The sequence below is a fragment of the Tursiops truncatus genome, chromosome 6 (assembly GCF_011762595.2).
Source record: "Tursiops truncatus isolate mTurTru1 chromosome 6, mTurTru1.mat.Y, whole genome shotgun sequence".
Classification (NCBI taxonomy): Eukaryota; Metazoa; Chordata; class Mammalia; order Artiodactyla; family Delphinidae; genus Tursiops; species Tursiops truncatus.
The window spans coordinates 114,754,892-114,776,434 of NC_047039.1; the positions used below are offsets into that span (position 1 = coordinate 114,754,892).

General features: G+C 67.1%; 1 protein-coding gene across 4 annotated transcripts; it reads right to left on the reverse strand.

Moving 5' to 3' along the window:
- Window positions 1-1,365: 1,365 nt before the first annotated feature.
- Window positions 1,366-21,538, reverse strand: ABCA2 (ATP binding cassette subfamily A member 2). Of its 4 annotated transcripts, XM_033859129.2 has the most exons (48): window positions 21,353-21,537; window positions 17,608-17,701; window positions 16,506-16,617; window positions 16,261-16,424; window positions 15,839-15,966; window positions 15,598-15,708; window positions 15,069-15,287; window positions 14,418-14,788; window positions 13,995-14,154; window positions 13,028-13,156; window positions 12,771-12,938; window positions 12,603-12,699; window positions 12,279-12,452; window positions 12,108-12,210; window positions 11,915-12,029; window positions 11,153-11,343; window positions 10,903-11,053; window positions 10,624-10,828; window positions 10,343-10,507; window positions 10,075-10,255; window positions 9,764-9,976; window positions 9,481-9,677; window positions 9,211-9,393; window positions 8,871-9,055; window positions 8,291-8,411; window positions 7,782-8,018; window positions 7,497-7,703; window positions 7,137-7,239; window positions 6,716-7,035; window positions 6,430-6,643; window positions 6,234-6,339; window positions 6,024-6,135; window positions 5,887-5,947; window positions 5,631-5,805; window positions 5,378-5,493; window positions 5,146-5,293; window positions 4,921-5,044; window positions 4,666-4,798; window positions 4,407-4,524; window positions 4,114-4,292; window positions 3,888-4,029; window positions 3,684-3,818; window positions 3,403-3,506; window positions 3,229-3,321; window positions 3,026-3,128; window positions 2,812-2,949; window positions 2,531-2,737; window positions 1,366-2,115 (listed from the first exon to the last, which is right to left on the reverse strand). In XM_033859129.2, the coding sequence occupies exons 1-48, from the start codon at window positions 21,416-21,418 to the stop codon at window positions 2,080-2,082; spliced, it is 7,314 nt and encodes a 2,437-aa protein (XP_033715020.1). In that variant the 5' UTR covers window positions 21,419-21,537; the 3' UTR covers window positions 1,366-2,079. The 4 variants fall into 4 exon arrangements, with proteins under 4 accessions (XP_033715020.1, XP_073662951.1, XP_073662950.1 ...); XM_073806850.1 differs by lacking the exon at window positions 9,764-9,976; XM_073806849.1 differs by lacking the exon at window positions 9,211-9,393.
- Between the last annotated feature and the right edge of the window lie 5 nt (window positions 21,539-21,543).

Sequence of the window (21,543 nt, forward strand, 5' to 3'; positions counted from 1 at the left end):
ACAAACGGGTGTGCAGTCCCCCGGGGTGTGGCAGAGTCCCGGTGCGTCCACAGGGGCGGACGGAGGAGGTGGGTCTCACTAGCCTGAGATTTACTAGTGTTACAGGCTGAACTGTGTCCCCTCCAAATTCAGATGAAGTCCTCCTCCCCAAGCCCCCACCCCTCAGAACGTGACCATATCTGGAGAGGGGGTCTTCATAGAAGTAATCAAGTTAAGATGAGGTCATTACGATGGGCCCTAACCCAACATGGCTGTGTCCTTATAAAACCGGGAGGGACTTCCCTGGTGGTCCAGCGGTTAAGAATCTGCCTTCCAAAGGAGGGGACCTGGGTTCAATCCCTGGTCGGGGAACTAAGATCCCACATGCTATGGGACAACTAAGCCTGCGCGCCACAACTACTAAGCATGCAGGCCACAACTAGAGAGAAGCCCACGCACCGCAACGAAGATCCCGAATACCGCAACTAAGACTCGACACAGCCAAAAATACATGTTTTTAAAATATATACATACATATAGAAAAGGGGGAGATGTGGACACACACACACAGGGAGAGAGCCCTGTGTGAAGGTGGAGGCAGAGATGGGGGTGACGCTTCCAAAGCCAAAGGCCCCAAAGAAAACCACCAGCACCTGGGAGGGCAGGGAGCAGACCGTCCCTCACAGCCTCGGGAGGCTCCACCCTGCCGACACCTCGATCTTGGGCCCCCAGACGGCGAGAGTAAACGTCCGGTGTTTAAGGCGCCGCGGTTATGGTACTTCGTTATGGCAGCCCTAGCAAACCAGGCCAAGTGGGAGAGAGAAACCCAGCAAACTGAAAAACCACCCATAGTGTATGTCACTCGGAGCCTATGCTTGTGTGTATCCTGCAGGCTGACCTCTGACGAGCACAAACACAGACACTCCATTTGTGTTTTCTATCCACTTGCATTGTATGAAATTTCTACCATGTTTCAAAGTTTTTAAAGAAGTGAGAACAAACCTGTGGTCACCAACATTAACCAGACCACAACCTACCCCAGCCACTTGCACTGTCCCTAAGCAACCCTCCCCGCCGTCCCTGCCACATGCACAGAGCAGCCCCCCGAGGGCCCTCGGGGGCTGCCCGCCCTCCTCCTTTCACAGTCCCTGCGGGGCAGGCTCGGCCTGGCCCGAGGTCCCAGGGCTGCTGTCCTCAACCTCATCCCTGTGTTGGAAACTCTTCTCTCCTGAGCCCCGGCCTGCAGGGGGAGGAGCCCACCCCTCCTCCAGGCTGACCCAGTCACCCTCCCCCACCCTGAGCCTGGCCTACGGGGCAGGGGCTGTACCTTGGCATCCAGCGCGCCCACCTTCACCCCACACCCCACCCTACACACGCAAGCTGGCGTGAACTTTTTTGTTTATTTATTTAAAACAAACATCTGTGCACTCCGTACGGGTCTGGCTCCCGGGTGGGCAGGCAGGGGGCCAAGCTGGGTGGGAGAGCAATGGCAGCTGGAGGGGGTGGGGAGGGGGTCCGGCCCCTCACCGGGCCGGTGGGGCCAGCTTCCCCATTTCTGCTACCCGGCCCACTGCCCCGTGGCAGCCCCCTCCCCGGCCCACGACAACGGCTCCCTGTGGGAAACCAGGGTGACGAGGCTCGTCCCGAAGCAGAATGAACAGGCGCCTTGGGTGGGACCTAGCCCCGCCCCCCAGTCCCAGGCTGGCAGCAGCCACCATCCAAACCGGGTGTAAGAGAACCGCCCGTTCAGGAGGGCAGGGGTCGCCAGGAGAAGTCGGGCGGTGCCTGGCAGCCCGGGTCACCCCGTGGCCCTGGGGGTGGTAGGCAGAGCTGGGCAGGGGCGAGGGGCTGGCCAGACCCCAAGGCTTTAAGGCAGAGCAGGGTGAGGGTGTGCGCAGCCCGGGGCCGGGCCAGCCTTTGGCACAATGAGGGGAGGGCGGCGCGATGGCCGAGGAGGGCGGGGCTGGAGGGGCCTGAAGCCCTTGGTCCTGGACCTCCCACTCCAGGGCCTTGGCGGGCGGGCACTGGGGGCACAGGGTGGGACCTCAGCCACCGCCCGACTTCCGTTCCCACAGCGTGACCTTGACCCAGCTCCGGCGGTCAGCAGAGCGTGTCCGTGTTGAAGGAGAGCTGGGCCTGGGGGACAGGGACAGGCCTGGTCGGGCGTCTGGCCCCGCGCCTGCCCCAGGCTGGCCCGCACGCAGGCTCTGCCACCTCTGTCCGCCCTGAGCTTCCTCTCAGTGGTCAGCTCCCCACGTGGCCTGCCTCTGCCAGGCCGGTGGCCGCTGTCCCCAGGCTCTGCTCCCCCCACCTCCGCTCTGTCTCTGAAATGCCCTCCGTTTCCAAGCTGTGCTGGGATCTGTGTGGGTCTGTCTTCTCTGCCTGTGCCCAGGCCTCCTGTGTCCACTACAGTCCTGAGCACCAGGCGGGTCCCTCTGTTCCCGTGAGCTCAGGACAGCAGGGGCCCCGGGGCCACCCCCCAGCCCCACCCCCACCCCGAGCCTGGGCTCTCTGGCCGGCTTGGCTGCCCTGACTCTAGGACCCTGCTCACCCTCTCCTCCTCGAAGCTGATGAGGCCCTCGTCCTCCGTGTCCAGGTCCTCGGGCTCGTCGGCCACGAGCGCCCGCAGCTCAGTGGTGGGGGGCCGAGGCCGGAAAAGGCTGAGTAGGCGGCCCAGCGGGGACTGCAGCGCCGAGGGGGGCTCTGCCTCCTGCGGCTCCAGGTTGTCGCTCTGCTTCTTGGCGAAGTTCACGAACACCTGGTGGGCAGGGACAAGGGGGTGGGTGGGGGCCCGCCCAGGGGGGCCCGGCGGCCCCGGCCCAGGGCACTCACGTTGTCCAGGGTGGTCTGGCTGACTGAGTAGTCCTCGAGGCCCAGCACGCCCACCACCTGCTCCATCTTGCTGAACACCTGCGCCAGCGAGATGTGCTCCGACTTGAGCTGGTACTGCACCTTTGTGTGGTGCCGCTCCTGGCGGGGCACAGTGGTCAGAGGCCGCTCGGGCAGTGCCGCCCCGCCCCGCCCCTCGCCCCGGGGCCCCGCCCACCTTGAGCACGGCCTCCGGGAAGTTCCTGCTGAAGAACCGCACCACGTCCTTCACGTTCTGGCTGCCCTTGGTCCTCACCGTGATCATGTAGCCGTCCCCGAACCTGCGGGACAGGCCCTTGGCCCCAGCCCGGCCGCCAGGGGAGCCCAGCCTCCGCCTGCCGCGGCCCACAGCCCACCGTCCCTGCCGCCCCCGCTGCTCACCGGTTCTTCAGATGCTGGATGCTGCCCAGACAGCGCAGGCGCCCGTTCACCATGATGGCCAGCCGCGTGCACAGCGCCTCGCACTCCTCCATGCTGAGGGCGAGACGCACAGGCTGGCACGGGAGGTGGGGAGGGCCCGATGTGTGGGGGCGGGGGGGGCGGGGGCGAGCGGACCTGTGCGAAGTGAGCACCACCGAGCGCCCTGTCTTGATGAGGTCCAAAATGAGGTTCCAGAGGAAGCGCCGAGCCTTAGGGTCCATGCCTGTGGTGGGCTCGTCCTGGGGGTGGTGCCAGGCTCAGCTGCTGGACCCGTTCACCCCAGCTAGCCCCACCAGCTGCTTCCTGCCCGGCCCCCCAGGAAGACAAAGGCGGGGCGCTTGACCCCCATCCCACCCCCGGGCCCCCCACAAAGACAAAGCCGGGGCACTGGACCCCCATCCCACCCCCGGGCTCACCAGGAAGATGAATGCAGGGTACCCGATGAGGGCAATGGCTGTCGACAGCTTCCGCTTGTTGCCTCCGCTGTAGGTACCGGCAGGCTTGTCCGCGTACTTGGTCAGCTCCAGCTTCTCCAGGGCCCACTTCACCACCTGGTTGGGAGAACGACGTCAGGGGCCCTCGCTACACACCAGCCCCCTCCCCCGCCGGGCGACCCTCACCCGGGCCTCATCCTTCCAGGGGATGCCGCGGAGCCGCGTGTACAGCTGCAGGTGCTCCCGGGCCGTGAGCTCATCGAACAGGGCGTCGAACTGTGGGCAGTAGCCCAGGCTCTGCTGCACCTGGAGCAGCTCCTTGAGCACGCTGAGGACACAGCGCCGTCAGCACGGGTCACTGCCGTCGCCCCGCCCACCCAGACACCCGCCCGCCCACACCCGTGCCCCGCACCTGTGCCCGTTGACAAAGGCCTCGCCCCCCGTCGTGCTCTCGTCGCCCGTCAGCATCTTGAAGGTGCTGGTCTTGCCCGCGCCGTTGACGCCCAGAAGGCCAAAGCACTCGCCAGGACGCACGCCCAGGCACAGGCGGTCCACAGCCAGGATGCGCCCGAGCTTCCGCGACTTGTACACCTGTCAGAGGTGAGTGGGCGGCCCACTCAGCGGGGCAGGCGGGCCGCCGCCCGGCCGGACTCCACCTGGGCCCCACCCTACCCCGAGCCCCGCCCCCACCCGCCCAGGGCCCACCTTGGTCAGGTTCTCGATTTTGACCATGTCGTTGTCAGCATCGCCCCGCAGCACTCGCTGCCGCTCGCTGGCCACGTCCACGTCGTCCTCCACGGGCTTTGTCGACACGGGCATGCGCCTGGGAGGACACGAGGGCATGGCCGGGACCCCCGCCATCGCCCAGCGCTTGCCCCACCGCGGCCACGGCGGGAAGGAGGGCGGCGCCCAGCCTGGCCCCACCCCCCCCGCCCCGCGAGTCGCCCGGCGCGCCCCCACTCACTGCGGCTGCCGCAGGAAGTTAAACTGGCACATGATGGTGAGGAGGAAGCCCACGAAGCCCTCGACCGCCATGGCCACCAGGCCCCTGGTGACAATGTCCCACTCGAACGGGGACTTCATCTTGTCAAACTGGCCTGTGGGGCAGCTGGTTCAGGGCTGGGCCTGGGGCCTCAGGAGCCCCCATTCGCCCCCAGGCCCGGAAGCCCCTCAGCCTCCCCGCCCAGGGGCGCACGCTGTCGCCCCCTGCCGGCCTCACCGATCTTGGCGTAGTACTCGTTGATGTACTCGTTGTAGGCCATCTCCATGAGTCCGTGGCCCAGGTTGTAGTTGGGGAAGATGAGGAAGCAGCTTTTCAGGTAACTGTTGACAACCTTCAGGTCCTGGAGGGTCACGGGGGTCAGGGCACAGTCTCAGCCCCGCCGCACCGCCATCCCATCACCCCAGCGCCCCTCCATCCCATCACCCCGCCGCCCCGCCCCACCTTGTCATGCTCAAAGAGCTGCAGTAGGAAGGTGGCCACGGTGGCCGTGATGCCGATGAAAAGGTTGATGACGATAAGAAACACATAGGCCGAGCTGGGGACCTCGAACCAGAAGGAGGCCGGGTACATGATGGGGGTGATGGACCACCTGCGGGTGGCAGGCGGGCGGAGGTCACTGGGCGGCCCGAGCCTGCCCTGCGCCCACTCCCCCCGCCCGCCCACTCCCCCTTACCCGTAGAGCAGGAAGAGGGAGAGCACGGCGGGGAAGTTGGTGGGTGACGTGTAGGCCGGCAAGTCAAACACAAATAGGATGATGACACAGCAGGTGGCCGGGACCAGGTAGTTGAGCTGCCAGAGCAGGGGTGGCAGGTGAGGGGCCAGGGAGGGGGTGAGGCCCGGGGGCGGGGGTGGGGGGCCCGGGGGCAGAACCGGGGGCCCAGCAGGGGACGGGGGGGGACGGGACAGCCAGGGGTCTGGGGGCACACCATGTCCCACACGTAGTTAGCCAGCCAGTAGATGACAGGGTTACAGCCGCTGACAAACTGCAGGTGCTTGGCCTTGGTGGCCTTCTCAGCCACCAGGAAGACCACGAAGCTGGCCGGCACGAAGGACATGGCCACGATGATGAAGATGGCGATGACCACATCCGTGCCCTGCAGCCTGGGGGCGAGGCGGCCCTCAGCCCTGCGCGGCACGCAGTCCCACAGCGGCGCCCCCGCCCCCGCCCGCCCCCGCACCTACAGGTAATCCAGGGAGAGGCTAGCGCTCGTCTTGTTCATGGGGTGGTTGGTGACGGTGATGCCTGCGGCACAGGGAGGGCAGCCTCAGGGGCCTGCTCAGCGCCCGGCCTGGCCCACCCCCCGCCCCAGCTCACCCACCATAGGCCGCAGGGCTGCCCTTGCTCTTGGGCAAGTTGGCACGCAGGATGGCATTGTTGAGGCTGTTGAGGTAGGTGGGCATGCTGTGGTAGCCCTTGTTGTTGTAGAAAACCTGCGGGGAGTACACAGAGACCCCGAGAGCCACGTCGGTCCCTGCAGACCTCGGGCGAGGGCCAGAAGGGCCGGGGCCCGGGGCCAAGCGGTGCTCACCTGGGCTGCCCGCCGCACCGCGATCCTCCGCACCATGGCCGGGGCCCGGGCGCCAAACGAGGCTGGGATGGACTTCTGGACGTTGCCGAAGGTGATGGCCCCGTACCTGGGCAGCAAGCCGAGGACTGGTGAGCCAGGCAGGAGATGGGTGTCCGCTCCTCGCCCACGGCCAGCGCGCCCCTCCCGCCTGGCTCACCGGTGCAGCCGGAAGCGGTCGGAGGTAAAGAGCAGGTACTCAGAGACATTGTGGCCGGTGATGTCGGTCAGGATGTCACCCGTGACCACCCGCATCTGGGGCGGGTGCCCGCCCACACTGCCGGGACAGGAGAAGCCGGTGCCCTGCCCAGAGCAGGTGCAGCGGACGGGCTCCCGCACCAGGCGTGGCAGGGAGGGTGCCGACGTCCAGTTCTCTGTGGGCACAGCGGGCAGAGTCAGCCCAGCCCGTGCTGCCCCGAGCCCCAGGCATCCCCACCAGCCGGTACCTGGCGAGGAGGTGGGCAGCAGGGAGGTGTTCCAGGCCTGCGGCGGGTCCTCATCCAGGGACACGGGGGAGTCAGACGGGGCAGGCGAGGGTGGGGGCGGCACAAAGTTGGACAGCGGCAGCCCCTGCGTGAAGGACTCGAGGCACATGCTGTCGAAGAACCGCGTGGCCAGCAGGCGCGACTCACCACTGCTCAGGTTCAGCGTGGGCCCCAGCGAGCCGTTAGCCGGAGACTTGAGCACACACGTGGCGCCCACGCCTGACGGCAGCCGGAAGGTGCTCACCAGCTGCTGGGGTCCGGCGTCGGGGGACAGCCGCAATCTGAGAGAGCACAGAGCCAGTCTGGGTTCGGGGACAGGACCCCCCCTCCCAGCTCTCGCACCGGCCCCCACCCCGCAGGGCAGCCTGTCCCACGGCCTCACCGGTACTCCCGGCGCTCCTCGTTGGCATAGGGGATGAAGTTGCCGCGGGGCTGGGTGTAGTTGTGGTACTGGGAGGGAGACAGGACCAGCGGGGGCAGGTCGCCTGGTGGGGTGCATGGGGAAGCCTGAGCAGGTTTCTATGGCCTGCCAGCATCCCCTAGGCCCAGGTCCCCTCTTCCCAATACCCACAGGGCCCAAGCTTGGGGTCTGGACCCCAAGGAGGCAGGAATGGAATCCCAGATGAGCCTAGGAGCATGCCCACCAGCCTCAGGCGCAGCGCCCAGGCCCAGAGCAAGTGCGGGTTCCCCACATGGCTCCCGAGCAGGGCAGACGTCCTGATGCCTGGCCGGGCAGCCATACCGATCTCTGGGACGGAGAGTGCCACCGTCATAGCCACGCAGACAAAGAAGGCAGGTAGCAGGATCTGAGAGGACAGCGCCTTGGAGTTGCGTCGAGCACAGTGGAAGCGCTTCACCAGGAGCCCGTGGAACTGGCGCACCTTCAGCCACCAGCCCTCCAGCTTGCGGCTGCCCTGGCCGACCCGCAAGAGGGTCTCCGCCTCGGCCTCTGCACGGGAGGGGCTGCTGAGCAGGGGGCCCTAACCACCCTCCAGGGACCCTGCGGCCCCACCCAGACGCCGCCCACCTTGCAAGCTGACGTTGTCGGGGTCCTGCAAGTTGTCACAGAGGGGGCGGTAGTCGCCACAGACATCGGTGTAGCCGGCCCCCTCGTCACCACGGGCAGAGCCCACCGAGGACGCAGACTGCAGCGACACCTGTGACTGTGCCAGCTCTGCGCACCGGGCCAGGTTGCCAGCGTGACCCTCCCTCGACAATGAGTCCACGGCCCCAGGCAGCACGTCTTTCCTGGACTCTTTCACGTCTGCAGCGGCAGAGAAGCCACGGAAGGGGATATGGGGCTCAAGGCTGCCTGCCACCTGCAGGCCCGTCCAGGACCCCAGCCTCCACACTCACCTACCCACGGAGGGGCCCAGACCCAGTCTGATCTCCTCTCTGGGGAGATCTGGATCCTTATTCCCACCTAAGACCCTTGGCCCCCACAGACAGAGGAAGAGTGAGGCCCAAGTCCGGACCTGGTGGAGTAGGCTGGTGGGGGCAGGGGCAGAGCTGGTCAGCCGCTCTGGAGCCTCTCACCTGCCTCGCTGTTCTCCAGCGACTGGTCCTCCTCCGATACCTTAAGGAACACCTCCTCCAGTGTCGTGTCCATTAGCCCAAAGCTGCTCAGGTGCAGGGCATCCAGACTGCGCTCCAGGTGCTGTGAAAGAGCTAGGTGAGGCCCACCTCAGGGTGGGAGGGGGGACCGCACAGGGAGGGTTGGGCCCACCTCCCCTCCAGCCCCGCCTCCTCCACTGGCCCCGCCCCGGAGCCCAGCCCCGCCTCCTCCAACAGTCCCACCTCCCCTTCAGCCCCGCCTCCTCCACTGGCCACGCCCCTGATCCCAGCCCCGCCTCCTCCAACAGTCCCACCTCCCCTTCAGCCCCGCCTCCTCCACTGGCCCCACCCCTGATCCCAGCCCCACCTCCTCCAGCAGTCCCACCTCACCCTGCAGCCCCACCTCTGCTGGCCCTGCCCCCGAGCCCTACCCCAGCTCCACCTCCTCTACCAGCCCCACCTCCTCTGCTGAACACACCTCCTGGGCAGCTCCACCTCCTACACTGACCTCTCCCCTGAGCCCCAACCCCTCCACCAGCCCAGCCCCGCCCCACCCCCACACCTGAAAGAGGCGCTCAAAGGCTCCCTTCTTGGCGGCCTCGCTGGGCAGGATGTAAGAGAGCTCGGTGCTGGTGTCCGAGACCAGCAGGCAGGAGGCCACATGTTTGCGGATGAACTGGGAAACCTGGGGCTCGGAGCAGCTGCTCAGCTGGGCCCGACCTGGGGGGCTGGCTGTCAGCCCTGGCTCTGCGAGGGTAGGGAAGGCTTCACTCAGGGGCTGGCGGAGAGTGTGAGCCAGGCCCAACCAGCACCCTGGGCCCACTGGGGCAATGGTGAGGGCCCAGCCCCTCCACCTCACTGGTCTTGGGAAGGGGTCCGGGGTAGGCAGCCTCAGCACAGACCTTGGGGGTCCCCGGGCTCGGCAGGCCGCTTGACCAGCGTGAGGCGGTAGCCATCCCCGTAAGCACCCTTGAGAAACAGCGGGGAGCCACAGCACTTGAGCTTCCCGTGGGAGATGATGGCAATGCGATCCCCAAGCAGGTCGGCCTCGTCCATGTGGTGGGTGGACAGGAGGATGGTGCGGCCTGCGGGAGGTCAGGATTGGGGTCGGGGCGGGCGGCCGGGCAGGGCTGGGCAGGGGGCTGCTCACACCCACCCCGCGCCCCGCCCACCTGGCTTGTACTTCAGGATGAGGTCCCAGATGGCGCGGCGTGCGTAGGGGTCCACGCCGGCCGTGGGCTCATCCAGGATGATGGCACGGGAGCCGCCCACAAAGGCGATGGCCACGGAGAGCTTGCGTTTCATGCCGCCGGACAGCGTCTGCACCAGCGAGTGCCGCTTGTTGGAGAGCTCCAGGTCCTCGATCATCCTGAGAGCAGGACAGGAGGGTCGGACCAGCCCTCGGGAGCCGGTGCCTCTGCCCGCAGCCTCGCCTCCCACCCGAGCCCCACCCACTTGTCCATCTCCTTGCGGATCTCCCCCTGGGCCATGCTCTTGAGCCTCGAGTAGAACCAGAGGTGCTCCTCCACCGTGAGCCGGTCGAAGAGCACGTTGTGCTGGGGACACATGCCCAGGTTCTTGCGGATCTCGTCCATCTCCGTGCGAATGTCGTGCCCGTAGATGGTGGCCGAACCCGATGTCGGTGGGAACAGGCCGGTGAGGATAGACCTGGGCGGGGAGGCGGGGTCATGGCCCCCACCTCCTCCAGGGAGCCCTCCCTGCCGCCCGCTCCGTCAGGAACTCCGGGCCGACCCCCACACACTCACATGGTAGTGGTCTTGCCAGCCCCGTTGTGGCCCAGGAAGGACACCACCTGGTTCTCGTAGAGGTTTAGGCTCAGCCTGTTCAAGGCCAGCTTCTTGTCGTTCTTGTAGACCTTGGTGAGCTTGTCCACGCAGACCACCAGCGGCAGGTGGGTGGGCTCCTCCTCCATGCCCCGCGTCTCCTCTGCACCAGGGCCGAGGGTCAGCGCCAGGGCTGCCTCCGGCCGCTGAAGCTCAGCCACTGCCCATCCCCGCCCTGGTGCCCGCTCACCCAAACGCCGGCTCTCCATGGCACAGGCCTGGTCCTCCTCCATGACGCTGAGGCGCGGCGCGCGAGCCCACGGCCAGCTCCACTCCCACGCTTCCGTCCGCCCGCTGCCCAGCCAGTAGGACTTCTGCAGTGGGAAGTACCAGGGCCGGGGCAGCCCGTACATGCCTATGGGGTAGAGGGGAGGCTGACCCAGGGTCTGGGGTCACTGTCAACCCCAGGCCATGGGTCCCCCTAGAGACAGCCTCCTCCTCCCCTCCCCCACCCCTCCCAAGGGCTGGCACCTGGGTGCACGGCCTCGATGTACCACGTGAGCACACCGTAGACGACTGCGTCTGCCATCAGCATGGTGACAGCCAAGAGCAGGTTGAAGTCGTCCCCTTCCACGGGCGACTGGCTGAACGTGTGCCACTGGATACCCACGCCCGCCACCTCGTACAGGGCGAAGTACTTGGAGCCCAGGCCGAAGGCTGTCGTGGACATCAGGGACTGAGGAGACGGCGGTGTCAGTGGGGGAGAGGAGGCTGGACACCCCCACCCCGGCCCACCCCCACGACCCTCACCGCGATGCACTTCTCGAAGGCGGTGATCTTGTCGTGGGCCACCTCCTCGCGGATCGCCACGTACATGTAGGGCACATAGCTCAGGAAGTAGATGATGCCGCCACAGGCCGAGGCCAGCTTGGCCTTGGAGTACAGCACGGACACCAGGAAACTGGGGGCACGCAGGGCCACGGCTGTCAGCCACACCTGAACGCGCGGAGCCACCCTCGACGCCCACCCTGCAGCCCGCTGCCAGCCACACAGCGCTCACCAGAACATGATGGTGGCCACGGCGTAGACGGCCAGGAAGAGCCAGATGATGACCACGTGGCTGTGCATGAGGACCTGGCCGTACTTGAGGATGGCGGTCAGCGCCGTCACTGAGATGGAGAGCTGCACAAAGCCCGTGATGAACCAGGCCACCCAGTGCACGGCATTGTTCAGGCCCATGGTCTTCATCACCTGTGGGCAGGCGGGCAGGCATGAGACCTTGGGACAGGGGCACCAGGAAGGAACACCCTGCCCCTGCCTTGCCAGCCCAGGTCCGGGGAGGGAGGGCTGCCCACAGCTACCCCCCTCACCTGTAGTCCTCCCCCTTCTCTAACCTCTATCTTTTTTTTTTTTTTTTTTTTTTTTTTGTGCGGTACGCGGGCCTCTCACTGTTGTGGCCTCTCCCGTTGCGGAGCACAGGCTCCGGACACGCAGGCCCAGCGGCCATGGCTCACGGGCCCAGCCGCTCCGCGGCATGTGGGATCTTCCTGGACCGGGGCACGAACCCGCGTCCCCTGCATCGGCAGGCGGACTCTCAACCACTGCGCCACCAGGGAAGCCCTAACCTCTATCTTTATCGCCCCCATTCCCCACCTCCATCCCTCCCCTCTTCTCCCCTCCCCCATCTCCCCCTCCATCCCTCCCCTCTTCTCCCCTCCCCCATCTCCCCCTCCATCTTCCCCTCTTCTCCCCTCCCCCATCTCCCCCCTCCATCCCTCCCCTCTTCTCCCTCTCCTTCATCTCTTCCGCTCCAACCCCGCACCTCCTTCAGCCGATGCTCCTTCTCTGCCACAATGTGCTGGATGGTCATGGCCACGGAGTAGACCCAGGAAATCACCATGCAGAGCGGCATCATGTGCTCGATGACAAACAGAAAGCTGGGGAGGGGGAGGGGAGGGGCGTGAAGGTGGGGCTCCACGCCAGCCCCGGGCACCCAGCACTCGGTCCACACTCACTCGTCCCGTGTGTAGCAGGGGTAGGGGAACATCTGCACGTAGTTGCCTGGCTCCACCACGTCGTGGCCCACGAAGGTGTCAATGATGGCGCGCTCCATCATGTCTGCGGTGGGGGGCAGCGGTCAGCGGAGGCCGCGCCCTGCCCCCCGTGGCCCCAGGGCCGGCCCTCACCCTGGATCCAGACGAAGCCATACAGGAAGTAGAAGCGGCCGCCGGTGTTGGGCCCTGGCCGCCAGTAGGCCCTGCGGATCTCGTTGGTTTTCTCAGTGAAGCTGGAGTTCTGGCGGATCTTGTAGTGCACGTGGGGTGGCAGGGAGCCATCCTTGCGGGTCTGGAAGATCACGCCTGGGACGGGACGAGGGGCGGGGCCGAGGAAGGGGATGGGTGAGGGGCAGGGCCGAGGACCGGGCGTCAAGGGGTGTGGGGCGGGGAGGGACTAGGGGAGGGGGGAGGCAGAGAAGCAGGGGCCGGGACCTGCCCAGGGGACTGGCTCACTGGCAAACACGGTGACGTTGTCCTGGTAAGCCTGGTTGAGGGTGTAGTTGACGATGCTCTCCTCGTCGGGAAAACCCTTGAAGATGTCCACACTCACCTGCGGGGAGGGAAGGGGCATCCTCAGAGCCGACCCCAGGCACCAGCAGACCGCGGGGCTCGCCCACCCACCTTGGACATGAACTGGATCCAGCCGCAGGCCGCATTGTCGATGGTGTCCAGCTGCTGCAGGAGGACCGAGCCATTGGGCAGGGAGAAGTTGTCCTGGCGCAGGGCAGGCGGCAGCTCCTCTGGCGACAGGCTCAGTGCCTCCGGGTGCAGCCGCAGCTCTGCCACATACTGGGGGGTGAGGGAGGCCAGCTCAGAGGGTGGCCTGAGGACAGAGTGGGCTCCGTGCCACCCCCACCCCAGCCCAGCACCCCCAGCACCTGCTGCAGCCAGCGCAGGTGTTGCTGCAGCCGGCCCTGCTCCAGGTAGCTGCGGATCTCAGCTGAGATGTTGAGCCAGACCTGGGCGTAGTGAGTCACGTTGCCTACAAGGGCGAAGGTCTCGTTGGCCTGCAGAGGGTGAGGGCAGAGCATGGGGCTCATTCAAGGACCCCGGCCAGCAAGGGGATTCTCACTCCTTGCCTCCCCCCATGGCTGGGGGCCAGCCACTGGCCAGTCCCCACCAAGCACTAATCTTGGTCTGGCCAGATTCTACCTGGAAGCTCCAAGCCCTCCCCCTCCAGGCCTCTCTTCAGCGCCTCCGCTGAAAGCCCCTCTGCCCAGCTACCAGAGAAGCACGGCCTCCGGTCCCCCCCCCGACAAATACCTTCCCTGCTCCTTTGGGGGACCGCTCCACGCATCTCTTGGGCAGCCCTGATACTTGGTCCTCGTCCTCCCCCGTGGTCATCCTAGGGACCCCCTCCACAGCCTCTCCCTTTCCTGGGCCATTTCCAGCCCTGGTTTCTACTTTTTCCAGACAGGAGCTCTACCCTGGGATGGCCACCGACACTGTGCCCTCAGCTGGCCCCAAACCACCCAGCTGCCCCGCCCAAATCTCACCCACTGGATGCTGCTCTGGACGGTTTCTGCAAGCGGCCCCTCCTCTATCCTCACCAGCACTGCCCGGCCCTGGCCATGTCCAGCCAGGCCAGGACCCTGCACCACACCAGCCATCCAGTGCCTCCCCAAGGCAGCCTCCAAAATGTCCTGCCTACAGGTCCCCTCACCCACAGAGCCTAGCCGGAGCTGGAGAGCCAGGGCCGCACCCCTCCCGTGCCCATTCTACGAACCACACCACCTGCCCCCTTCTGCTCAGGGGACCCCGGCCTGCAGAACCCTCTGCTCAGCTCCTCCAGTTCCTGTTCCAGACCAACGCAGACCAAGTGCATCACACGGCGGACATGCGCACCTTGAGGATGACGCGATCTGCCTCGGAGCCCGCTGGCGCGTACAGGACCTTGGGGTTGCTGGTCATGAGGTGCACGAGGAGGCCCAGGTTCCGCTGCTCCTTGCTCGTGAAGCCCAGGGAGCTCATGTTGCCCCTCCGCAGCGCCTCGGGCTCGATGGTGCTGGGGCGGGTGGCGGGTGAGACCTCAGGGTGGAGTGGGGCGTTGGCAGGGAGGGGCGTGGGGCGGGGCTTCAGGGTGGAGCGGGGCGTTGGCAGGGAGGGGCGTGGGGCGGGGCTTCAGAGCAGGTCCGAGTGTCAACTGACGGAGGTGGAGTGGGGGCAGTGGACCGAGCCCAGGGAGGGGGCGTCAGGAGCAGGCCTGGGGTCGGGCCCCGCCCCCACCTGTCTTCCCCCCACCCTCACCTTCTCCTGCCACCCACCTACCGGTTGTTGCCACACAGGATGGGCTGCAGGCCCGCCCAGAGCTGCACAAAGGCTGAGCACTGGCCCTGCAGCACGTCCGAGGAGGAGGCCGGGGCTGCAGCGGACGGGGCACCCTCCTCGGACGTGGTGTTGGAGCCCACGCCTGCCCCAGTCCCGGTGCCGTTGGCCGCCCCGCCAGGGCCGTTGGCTGGGGGCCCAGGAGGCCGGCCCGTGCAGGCACCCTGAGGCAGCAGCAGGGCCAGGGCCGAGAGGACATCCACATCCTGCAGAACCTTTTGGGCGTCCAACAGGTCTTCCAGCAGCGCCTGCAGCCGCCGGGGAGGGGCTGGCTGCGGCTGCGGGGCGGAGCCGTTGGGGGCATCCAGGCCCAGCTGAGGGGAAACGGGGCAAGTGGGGAAACACAGGCCCAGGGAAGGGAACAGCGTCTGGGGGCTGATCTGCAGATGGGTGATGAGGTCAGGGTAGACTAAGGAGGACACCCTCCGGGGACACGAGATGGGAGGAGGGGAGCAGGCTGGGGGGCAGGGGGCACAAGGCACAGCATTTATAGGGCCGCAGGCACACCCGTGCACAGCCTCAGGCCCAGGAGTGCCGTGACGCCGTGGAGCCCTGGCAGCAGACCTGTGGGCCAGCTGGCGGGCAGGGCCTCACCTGCTGGGCAATCTTGGCCACATCCAGTTGGTTCCGGAGCTCAGCGGCCAGCCCAGAAAAGCGCTGGGCACGCACTGCAGCCTGACCCCTGCAGATGGCGTCCCGGTAGCCCTGCAGCGCTGTCTCCTGACCCTGGGGCACCGTGAGGATCCGGCCCAACTCCCTGGAGCCTGGCGTGCAGGTGAGCTGCTCCAGGAGGGCAGGGGTCAACAGCAGCTCCTGGGGCAGGGTGCGGGGGAACAGCTGAAAAGGAGCCCCAACCAAGAGGAAACCAAGGGCCTGGCCCAAGATGGGGACCCTGCCCCACCCACTGTGCCAGGTCTGAGACCACCCAGGTTCTGCAACAATAGGTTGGTGGGGGGCGGGCGGGTAGGGACGGAGACACATCACCATCCCCTCCCCGTGCCAACCACAAACTCCTGGGGACTCTCCCTCACCCCTAAGGGGGCCCCTATCTTACCCACCCAAGCAGAGACACCCACCCAGAAGCAGGCAACGTGTCTCCCATCCCACTAAAAGTCCCCCTCACCTCCATCCGGAATAGGGGATTGCTGCCCCGGTGGCTCCAGGGCTCCGGATCCCTGGGGATGCCTGACCCCGCATCCAGGGCAGGTGAAGAACCAAAAAGCAGGCGATACACCTAGAGCGCGCGGGGGTCACGGCTCAGGCTGGGGGCGCAGGCTGGCGGCCCTGCATTTCCCACCCGAGACCAGGGGAGGGCAGAGCGGAGAGGCCAGGGCCGGGAGCGTCCCCGGAAGCAGACGCCTCACCTCAGGCAGGTCCACCTGGGCGGCCAGGAGAGCCTGGGCCGTGCCATCAGGCAGCGACAGGTTCTGCGTCAGGAAACGCCAGAGCTCCCGTGGGTCCCTGACCGCCGAGTCCAGAGAGAAGGAGGACACTGGACAGGTAGAAGGATGGGGCTGAAGGCCAGCCCTGCCTGGGGCCGACGTGCCCCGGACAGCCTCAGAGCTGAGCTCCCGGCATCACAGCTCGGTCACAGTGGCGGGCGGCGCGCCAGGCCCCAAGCACATGCACCCTGAGAACTCAGAGCCAGCGTGTAGGTAGCAGGGCCCGAGGCACACGCAAGCCCAGGGCAGGAAGCGAATGAGCTGGGCCTCAAACCCAGCTGACACTAGAGCTCGGGGCTTGGCCGCCTGCAGCAGACGCACTGCCCCACCCACCCAGGGCGCACCTGCAGGTCGGTCAAGGTGGCTCTCCCAGGTGTCCAGGCCAGATCTGAGGGCCTCCAGGTGCTGGCGCAGCGCCTCGAGCTCCGAGCCCAGGCTGGGCCTCGCGGGGTCAAACAGGTTGCCCTCCTCCACCACGCGGTTGAGACGCTCCAACAGCTGCGTGACCCTGCACCACCACCACTGGATGTCATCCGCAGGTCGCCTAGGCCTGGGATGGGGGTCAGCCGAGGTCCGAGGGGGCACTCACGTGGAGTTGGCGTACTGAAGGAAGCCAAACTCGTCCCGCTGGCCATCCGGGCACAGCGACTGCATGACGGGCAGGATGCCGGCAGAGGTGAGGGGGGCTGCCGTGTAGAAGGCTGGGGGGCGGGCAGGTGAGAGGGCCCAGGGCGGGGCCGGGGGGAGAGAGGGACAATCAAGAAGGGGGAGGGAGACAGGCCGAGAAAAGAGATTTAGAGAAAGTCAGGAAGGAAAAGCAGCTTCAGGCAGCAGACAAGAAACAGAGGACCAAGAGTTCTAGTGCAAATGACCCAGCAGGTCAGAGGTCAAAGGGCATCTCACCATCCCTTCCCGACAACTCCCGGAGCACCCCCCTTCCCTCGGCCAGTCAAGGCCAAAATGCTCTGACGCCTTTCCCGAGGATTCAGATGCGGCACTGCCCACAGGGCCCAGGGGAGCACGGGGGCCCCTCCTGGGCAGCGACCTCTGACCTCTCTGGCCAGCTGGTTAGCAGAGTGAATGCAGGAGCCCACAAGGGTCTGAGTGGAGAGTGGCCAGGCACCCCAGCCCAGCAAGGCGGGGCCAGGCAACCCCACAGACAGAGGGTTGACCCCGAGGAGCTTGACCTGGGAGCCACTGTGGTCCAGGGGCCTCCACCCTTGACCTCCCCCCACCCCCACCCACCGAGAGCCAGCCGCTCCTGACAGCGGGCAGGGGGCCCTGCAGGACCCAGCTGGCCAGGAGGGGCTGTTAATGCAAGCGAGCGGGCGGGGGAGGGCTCAAGCCGCACCAGGAGGCCCCGCAGGGCTCCCGTGGCTGCCGCCCGGGCCAGCCAGGAGGCGGCGGCCGCGCACTTACAGACTGCATGCAGGCCCGGGAGGAGGACAGAGACCGTGCGGGGGAGGGGCAGAACAGAACAGAGGAGAACAGTGAGAAACGGGCGCCTCGGTCACCTCGCAGCCGCGTGGCCAGCCACGTCCTCCGGCCCGGCCAGCAGGCATGGCCAGGGCCCGCGCCGGGGGACGGGCACTCAGACTGCACCGGGACGTGCGTGTGTGCTGCAGTGAGGGCCTGCCCTCCCCGCCCACCCGGCTGTGCCCGGGCCCCTCCCCTCCCCCCAGGCCCCTCACCTTCCTTCACAGAGATGGTCGGCTTCTTCTGCCGAAGCCCCAGCAGGATGAAGAAGAGGACGAGAGGGATGAAAATCTCGAAGGCCAGGACCCACTGGGAAGGGCAGGCTGAGTGAGCCGCTGTGCGGGGCAGCCCGGCCCCCCACGCCACCTGCCCAGCGCTGGGCAGGACAAAGCCAAACCCTCCTCTCCCTACCAGACACACGCCACCCTCCCCGCAGGGCCAGCCCAGCCCAGCCCGGACCCTCCATGCTCCCCCAGGGGCCACAGAAGGTCACGCCAGGCCCCCCCAGGGCCACAGAGATCACGGCCCCTTCTTTCCAGGACCTCTTTGAAGAGTGAGAGGGTCAGCGTCATCCGGCTCAAGCAAATCAGGTCTCCCACCCCCAGCCCAGATTCTGCTTGTCACACTGAAGGCCAGCAGAGACAAATCAGCCAGCTTGTGGTCCACTCTGACCCTTGTGTCTGCCCAGCTCATCTTCTCTCCCATCCGCAGGGGCACCTGGGCAAGATCTCGGAGGCAGTCTCTGGACTGGCCTGCAGCTCCCACACTCCCCCAGGGTCAGCCCTCCTTCCCGCCACTGTGGCGCCGTCACACCCCCACACAAGGGCCTAGGCGGGGAGGCCTGGCTGTAGCCCAGGGCCCTGAGCCTCCCGGAGGACCTGCTCAGGGGTCTGACAGCCCCCAGTCCCTGAGGCACAGGTCCCTCCTTCTGCCCCGGCCCCTCTCCGTCACCCCAGGTGACTCAGGCGGGCGCGGTGGCCCTGCCTGCCTGGGGCATCAGCTCAGGGCTCCCAGGGCAGCTCCTGCCACTCCAGGCTGGGTACCAAGGTGAGCCCTGCTGGGACCTGCTCGGAGTGGCAAAGAAGTACCAGGGGCCCAGGGGCCCAGACTTCTCTCTGTCTCACCTGGAAAACGGAAGGACTTTGCCAGTCTTACCTCCACCTCTCCTGGCTCGGGCAGGGAGGAGTGCAAGGGGGAGGAGGACCTCGGGCCGGCTGCTCTTTGGGGGACCACCCCCAACCCTTCCCAGAGGCACCAGGGTTGCTTCACCCTCACCCCCCACCCCAAACAGACTTCAGAGCCCCCAGTGAGTGGCGCTCCCTCTGGCCCAGGGCCCGAGCCCGGTGCCCCGGGGCAGGGGCAGCTGCTGCCCTGTTTACTGGGCTTTGACAATAGAGCTCTGTGGTCTGGAACACCCCGCTGTGTGTCTGCGCCCCACGCCCGCGCCAGCCCGCGCCAGCCTCCACCCCCACCCGGAGCCAGGATCCAGCCCAGGGCCAGCCAAGGAGGCATCGTGGACTGGGAGAGGCGCCTGCCACACGCACGCAGCGCGAGGGTGGCTGTGTGCAAGCGGCATGCGGGAGGCCAGGGTCATGGCCGCGGGGCCAGCCCCAGCCGCACCCGCCCTGCCACCAGGCTCCTCCACCAGTAACTGCAGCAACAGGCCTCGCTGCCTCCTCATTGCTATAGCAACGGCCGCGCACGTGCTGCTGGGAGGAGGGAGGCCGGCTTGGCGGGCGGGCGGCCAGAAGGGCATCTGGTTACGGCAGGCAGTACAGGTTCAGCCCCACCTGGGCGCCCCACCCAGCGGCCTGCAAGGTGGTCAAACCCCTGTTCCTGGAGACCAGCCTGCCACCCCATGCTGTCCCACTCCGGGCCCCCTCCTCCTGCGTCAAGGGGAGAATAGGTGAGGCCTGAGGATGGAGGTGCTGCCCCCCAATCCAGGGACTTGGTGACATTGACCTGGTCCCCCCACCAGGAGTAGCCTATGGCCCCAGAGTAGAACGAGGTCCAGCTAAGAGGGCACAGGCCACACTGACAGATGGAGAAACCGAGGCACAGAGCTTGGGAAGAGGGAGCAAGCAGGGCACAGAGATCCTTGGTTTCTACTCCCCAGACCAAGCTTTCCACAGGACACACGCCCCCCTCAGCGAGGCACATAGCACGCAGGGTACAACCTCTGCCAGCCGAGCCCAGGGGTCCGAGTGTGAAGCCCAAGACCCTCCCAGGAAAGTGGGGGACTGTGCCCGACATCTAGCCAGCCCCAGCCCATGGCGTGGGCCCGGCAAGGCCTCAGCCACCCTGGAGGAGGAATTTCTGGTTTGCTGTGGCCACAGACCGAGAACCTCCAGATGCCTAACCGTGCCCTGGAGTGCCGCGGGGCAGGGGCAAGGAAGGTTCTGGGGGAGGTCCAACCTGGCACGCGGGAGCTACTCCTGGGTGTAGGTCAGTGGGCACCTCCCACCTGCTTGTCAGGTACCCAACGAGCCACTGCTCCCTTCCCCGAGCCTCGGGGTCCCCAGTGGATGCTGGGGCCGTCATTGGAGCCTCTGCTCCCAGCCCCTGGGGGTCCCTCCTGCCAAGAACTCTGGGGCTGACACTACTGCATGCCCATGTCCCAATCCCCCTTCATCCCCGGATCCTGCCCTGCTGTCACCAGTGACCCAAAACCTGAGGTGGAGGAAGGTGCGCCAGAGGCTGCCCGAGGCTGCAGGCCTGATCATGGAGCCCAGTGCCAGCCAGCCCCGGGCGCCCCGGGCAGGGAGTGTACACAGCCCTGGCTCCCTGCCAGGGCCAGGTGCCCAGGGGAATCCTGCCAGGCCCCGGCGACGATGGCCACCCTGCCCAGCTGCAGGCCAGGGTTTCCCACTGTGCACTTCAAAACCCCTCTCAAGGAGGAACCCAGGCAGGAGCTGGTCAGCCCAAGGGGTCCCGGGGCCAGGGGGAACAGGAGCCTCCCAGACCCCAGACGGGCAAGAGGACGCCTCCGCCTCAGGCTCCATCTCCAGACCCTGACCTGCTCTGGGCCCCATCCTGGAAAATCCCCAGGGCCCAGTCAGGAACCCGAGCTGCCCAGGCCTCTCTGGTGTGTGTGGCTGCTGCCGGTTGGGCAGGCCAGCAGGAGATGCCCCTGTCCTTCCCAGGGCCCGAGCAGTGACGGTCGGCATGATGACATCCATGATGATCCCACCCCAGCACCGCCCCTCACCGGGGCTTCTGCCCCTGACAGCTGCTGTGCCCTGCAACCTCAGGCACAGGGCAGAGAGCTGGGGTGGTCACAGCTCCAAACAGCACGACCCAGTCCCCAGAGGAGGTTGGGTGGGGGAGATCAGAGAGTGGATCAGCTTCAGGGAGGATGGCCCCAAAGGACAAAAGGATGCAGGGACTCAGGCTGCCTGAGGCTGGCACAGCAAGGACACTGCCGGTGGTGAGAAAGCAGGAGCAAGGGCCAGTGGATGTGGGCGGGGGAGGGGGGAGGAGAGGTGCCTGCCCAAGGACAGAGAGCTGCTGCACGGAGGGGAGGGGCAGGGTCCCTGCAGGGGCGCCAGGGGGCTGGGCCCAGGGACCACAGAGCCTCTGAGCTGGACCCATACACCCAGCCAGCCCTCTGCCCCGGGAAGCAGAGCCTCTCAAGACCCCAGGGTCCCAGGGCCACCTCCCACCCCCGAAGCTGGCCCCGGAGAGTGCGTTGTGGGGGACGCCCGCTCCGTGACTCATCCGAGCACCACGAATGTCAGCGGACGCGGGCGGCGGGCCGGGCACTGCCGACCCCCCTCCCCGGAGGCCGGAGCGCGGGCAGGGGCGGGGGGGGGGGGGGTGGTCTCCGGCCCTCCGCCCCGCCTGCCCGGGGTCCGCGCGTGCCCGGCTGGGCCGCCGCACGTGCTCGCGGGGAGCGCGCCGCTGGCCCCGGTGCGCGCAGCCTCCCGCTCCCGCAGGCCCGCGGCGCGCGGGGTCGCTCACCGGGCTCCGGCGCTTCAGCGTCACGTTCTTCCAGAGCAGCAGCTGCAGCTGGTGCAGGAAGCCCATGGCGGGGCCGCGCTCCGGCCGCCTCCGCGCCGCGGCCCGCTCCTCTGCGCGCCCCGCCGCCCGCCGCCCGCCGCGCCGCGCCGCTCGGCATCGCCCGCGCGGGGCGGCGTCTCGGGCGTCCGGGA

Bases quoted from the DNA above. Each gene is read 5' to 3' on its own strand.
- ABCA2 (XM_033859129.2), bottom strand. From the start codon at position 21,418: ATGGGCTTCCTGCACCAGCTGCAGCTGCTGCTCTGGAAGAACGTGACG. The intron at 10,256-10,342 runs GTGAGCGGGCAC...GCCCTGGTGCAG, and splicing joins CATGGAGAGCCGGCGTTTGG to AGGAGACGCGGGGCATGGAG. The intron at 2,950-3,025 runs GTGGGCGGGGCC...GTGCCCCGCCAG, and splicing joins TCCCGGAGGCCGTGCTCAAG to GAGCGGCACCACACAAAGGT.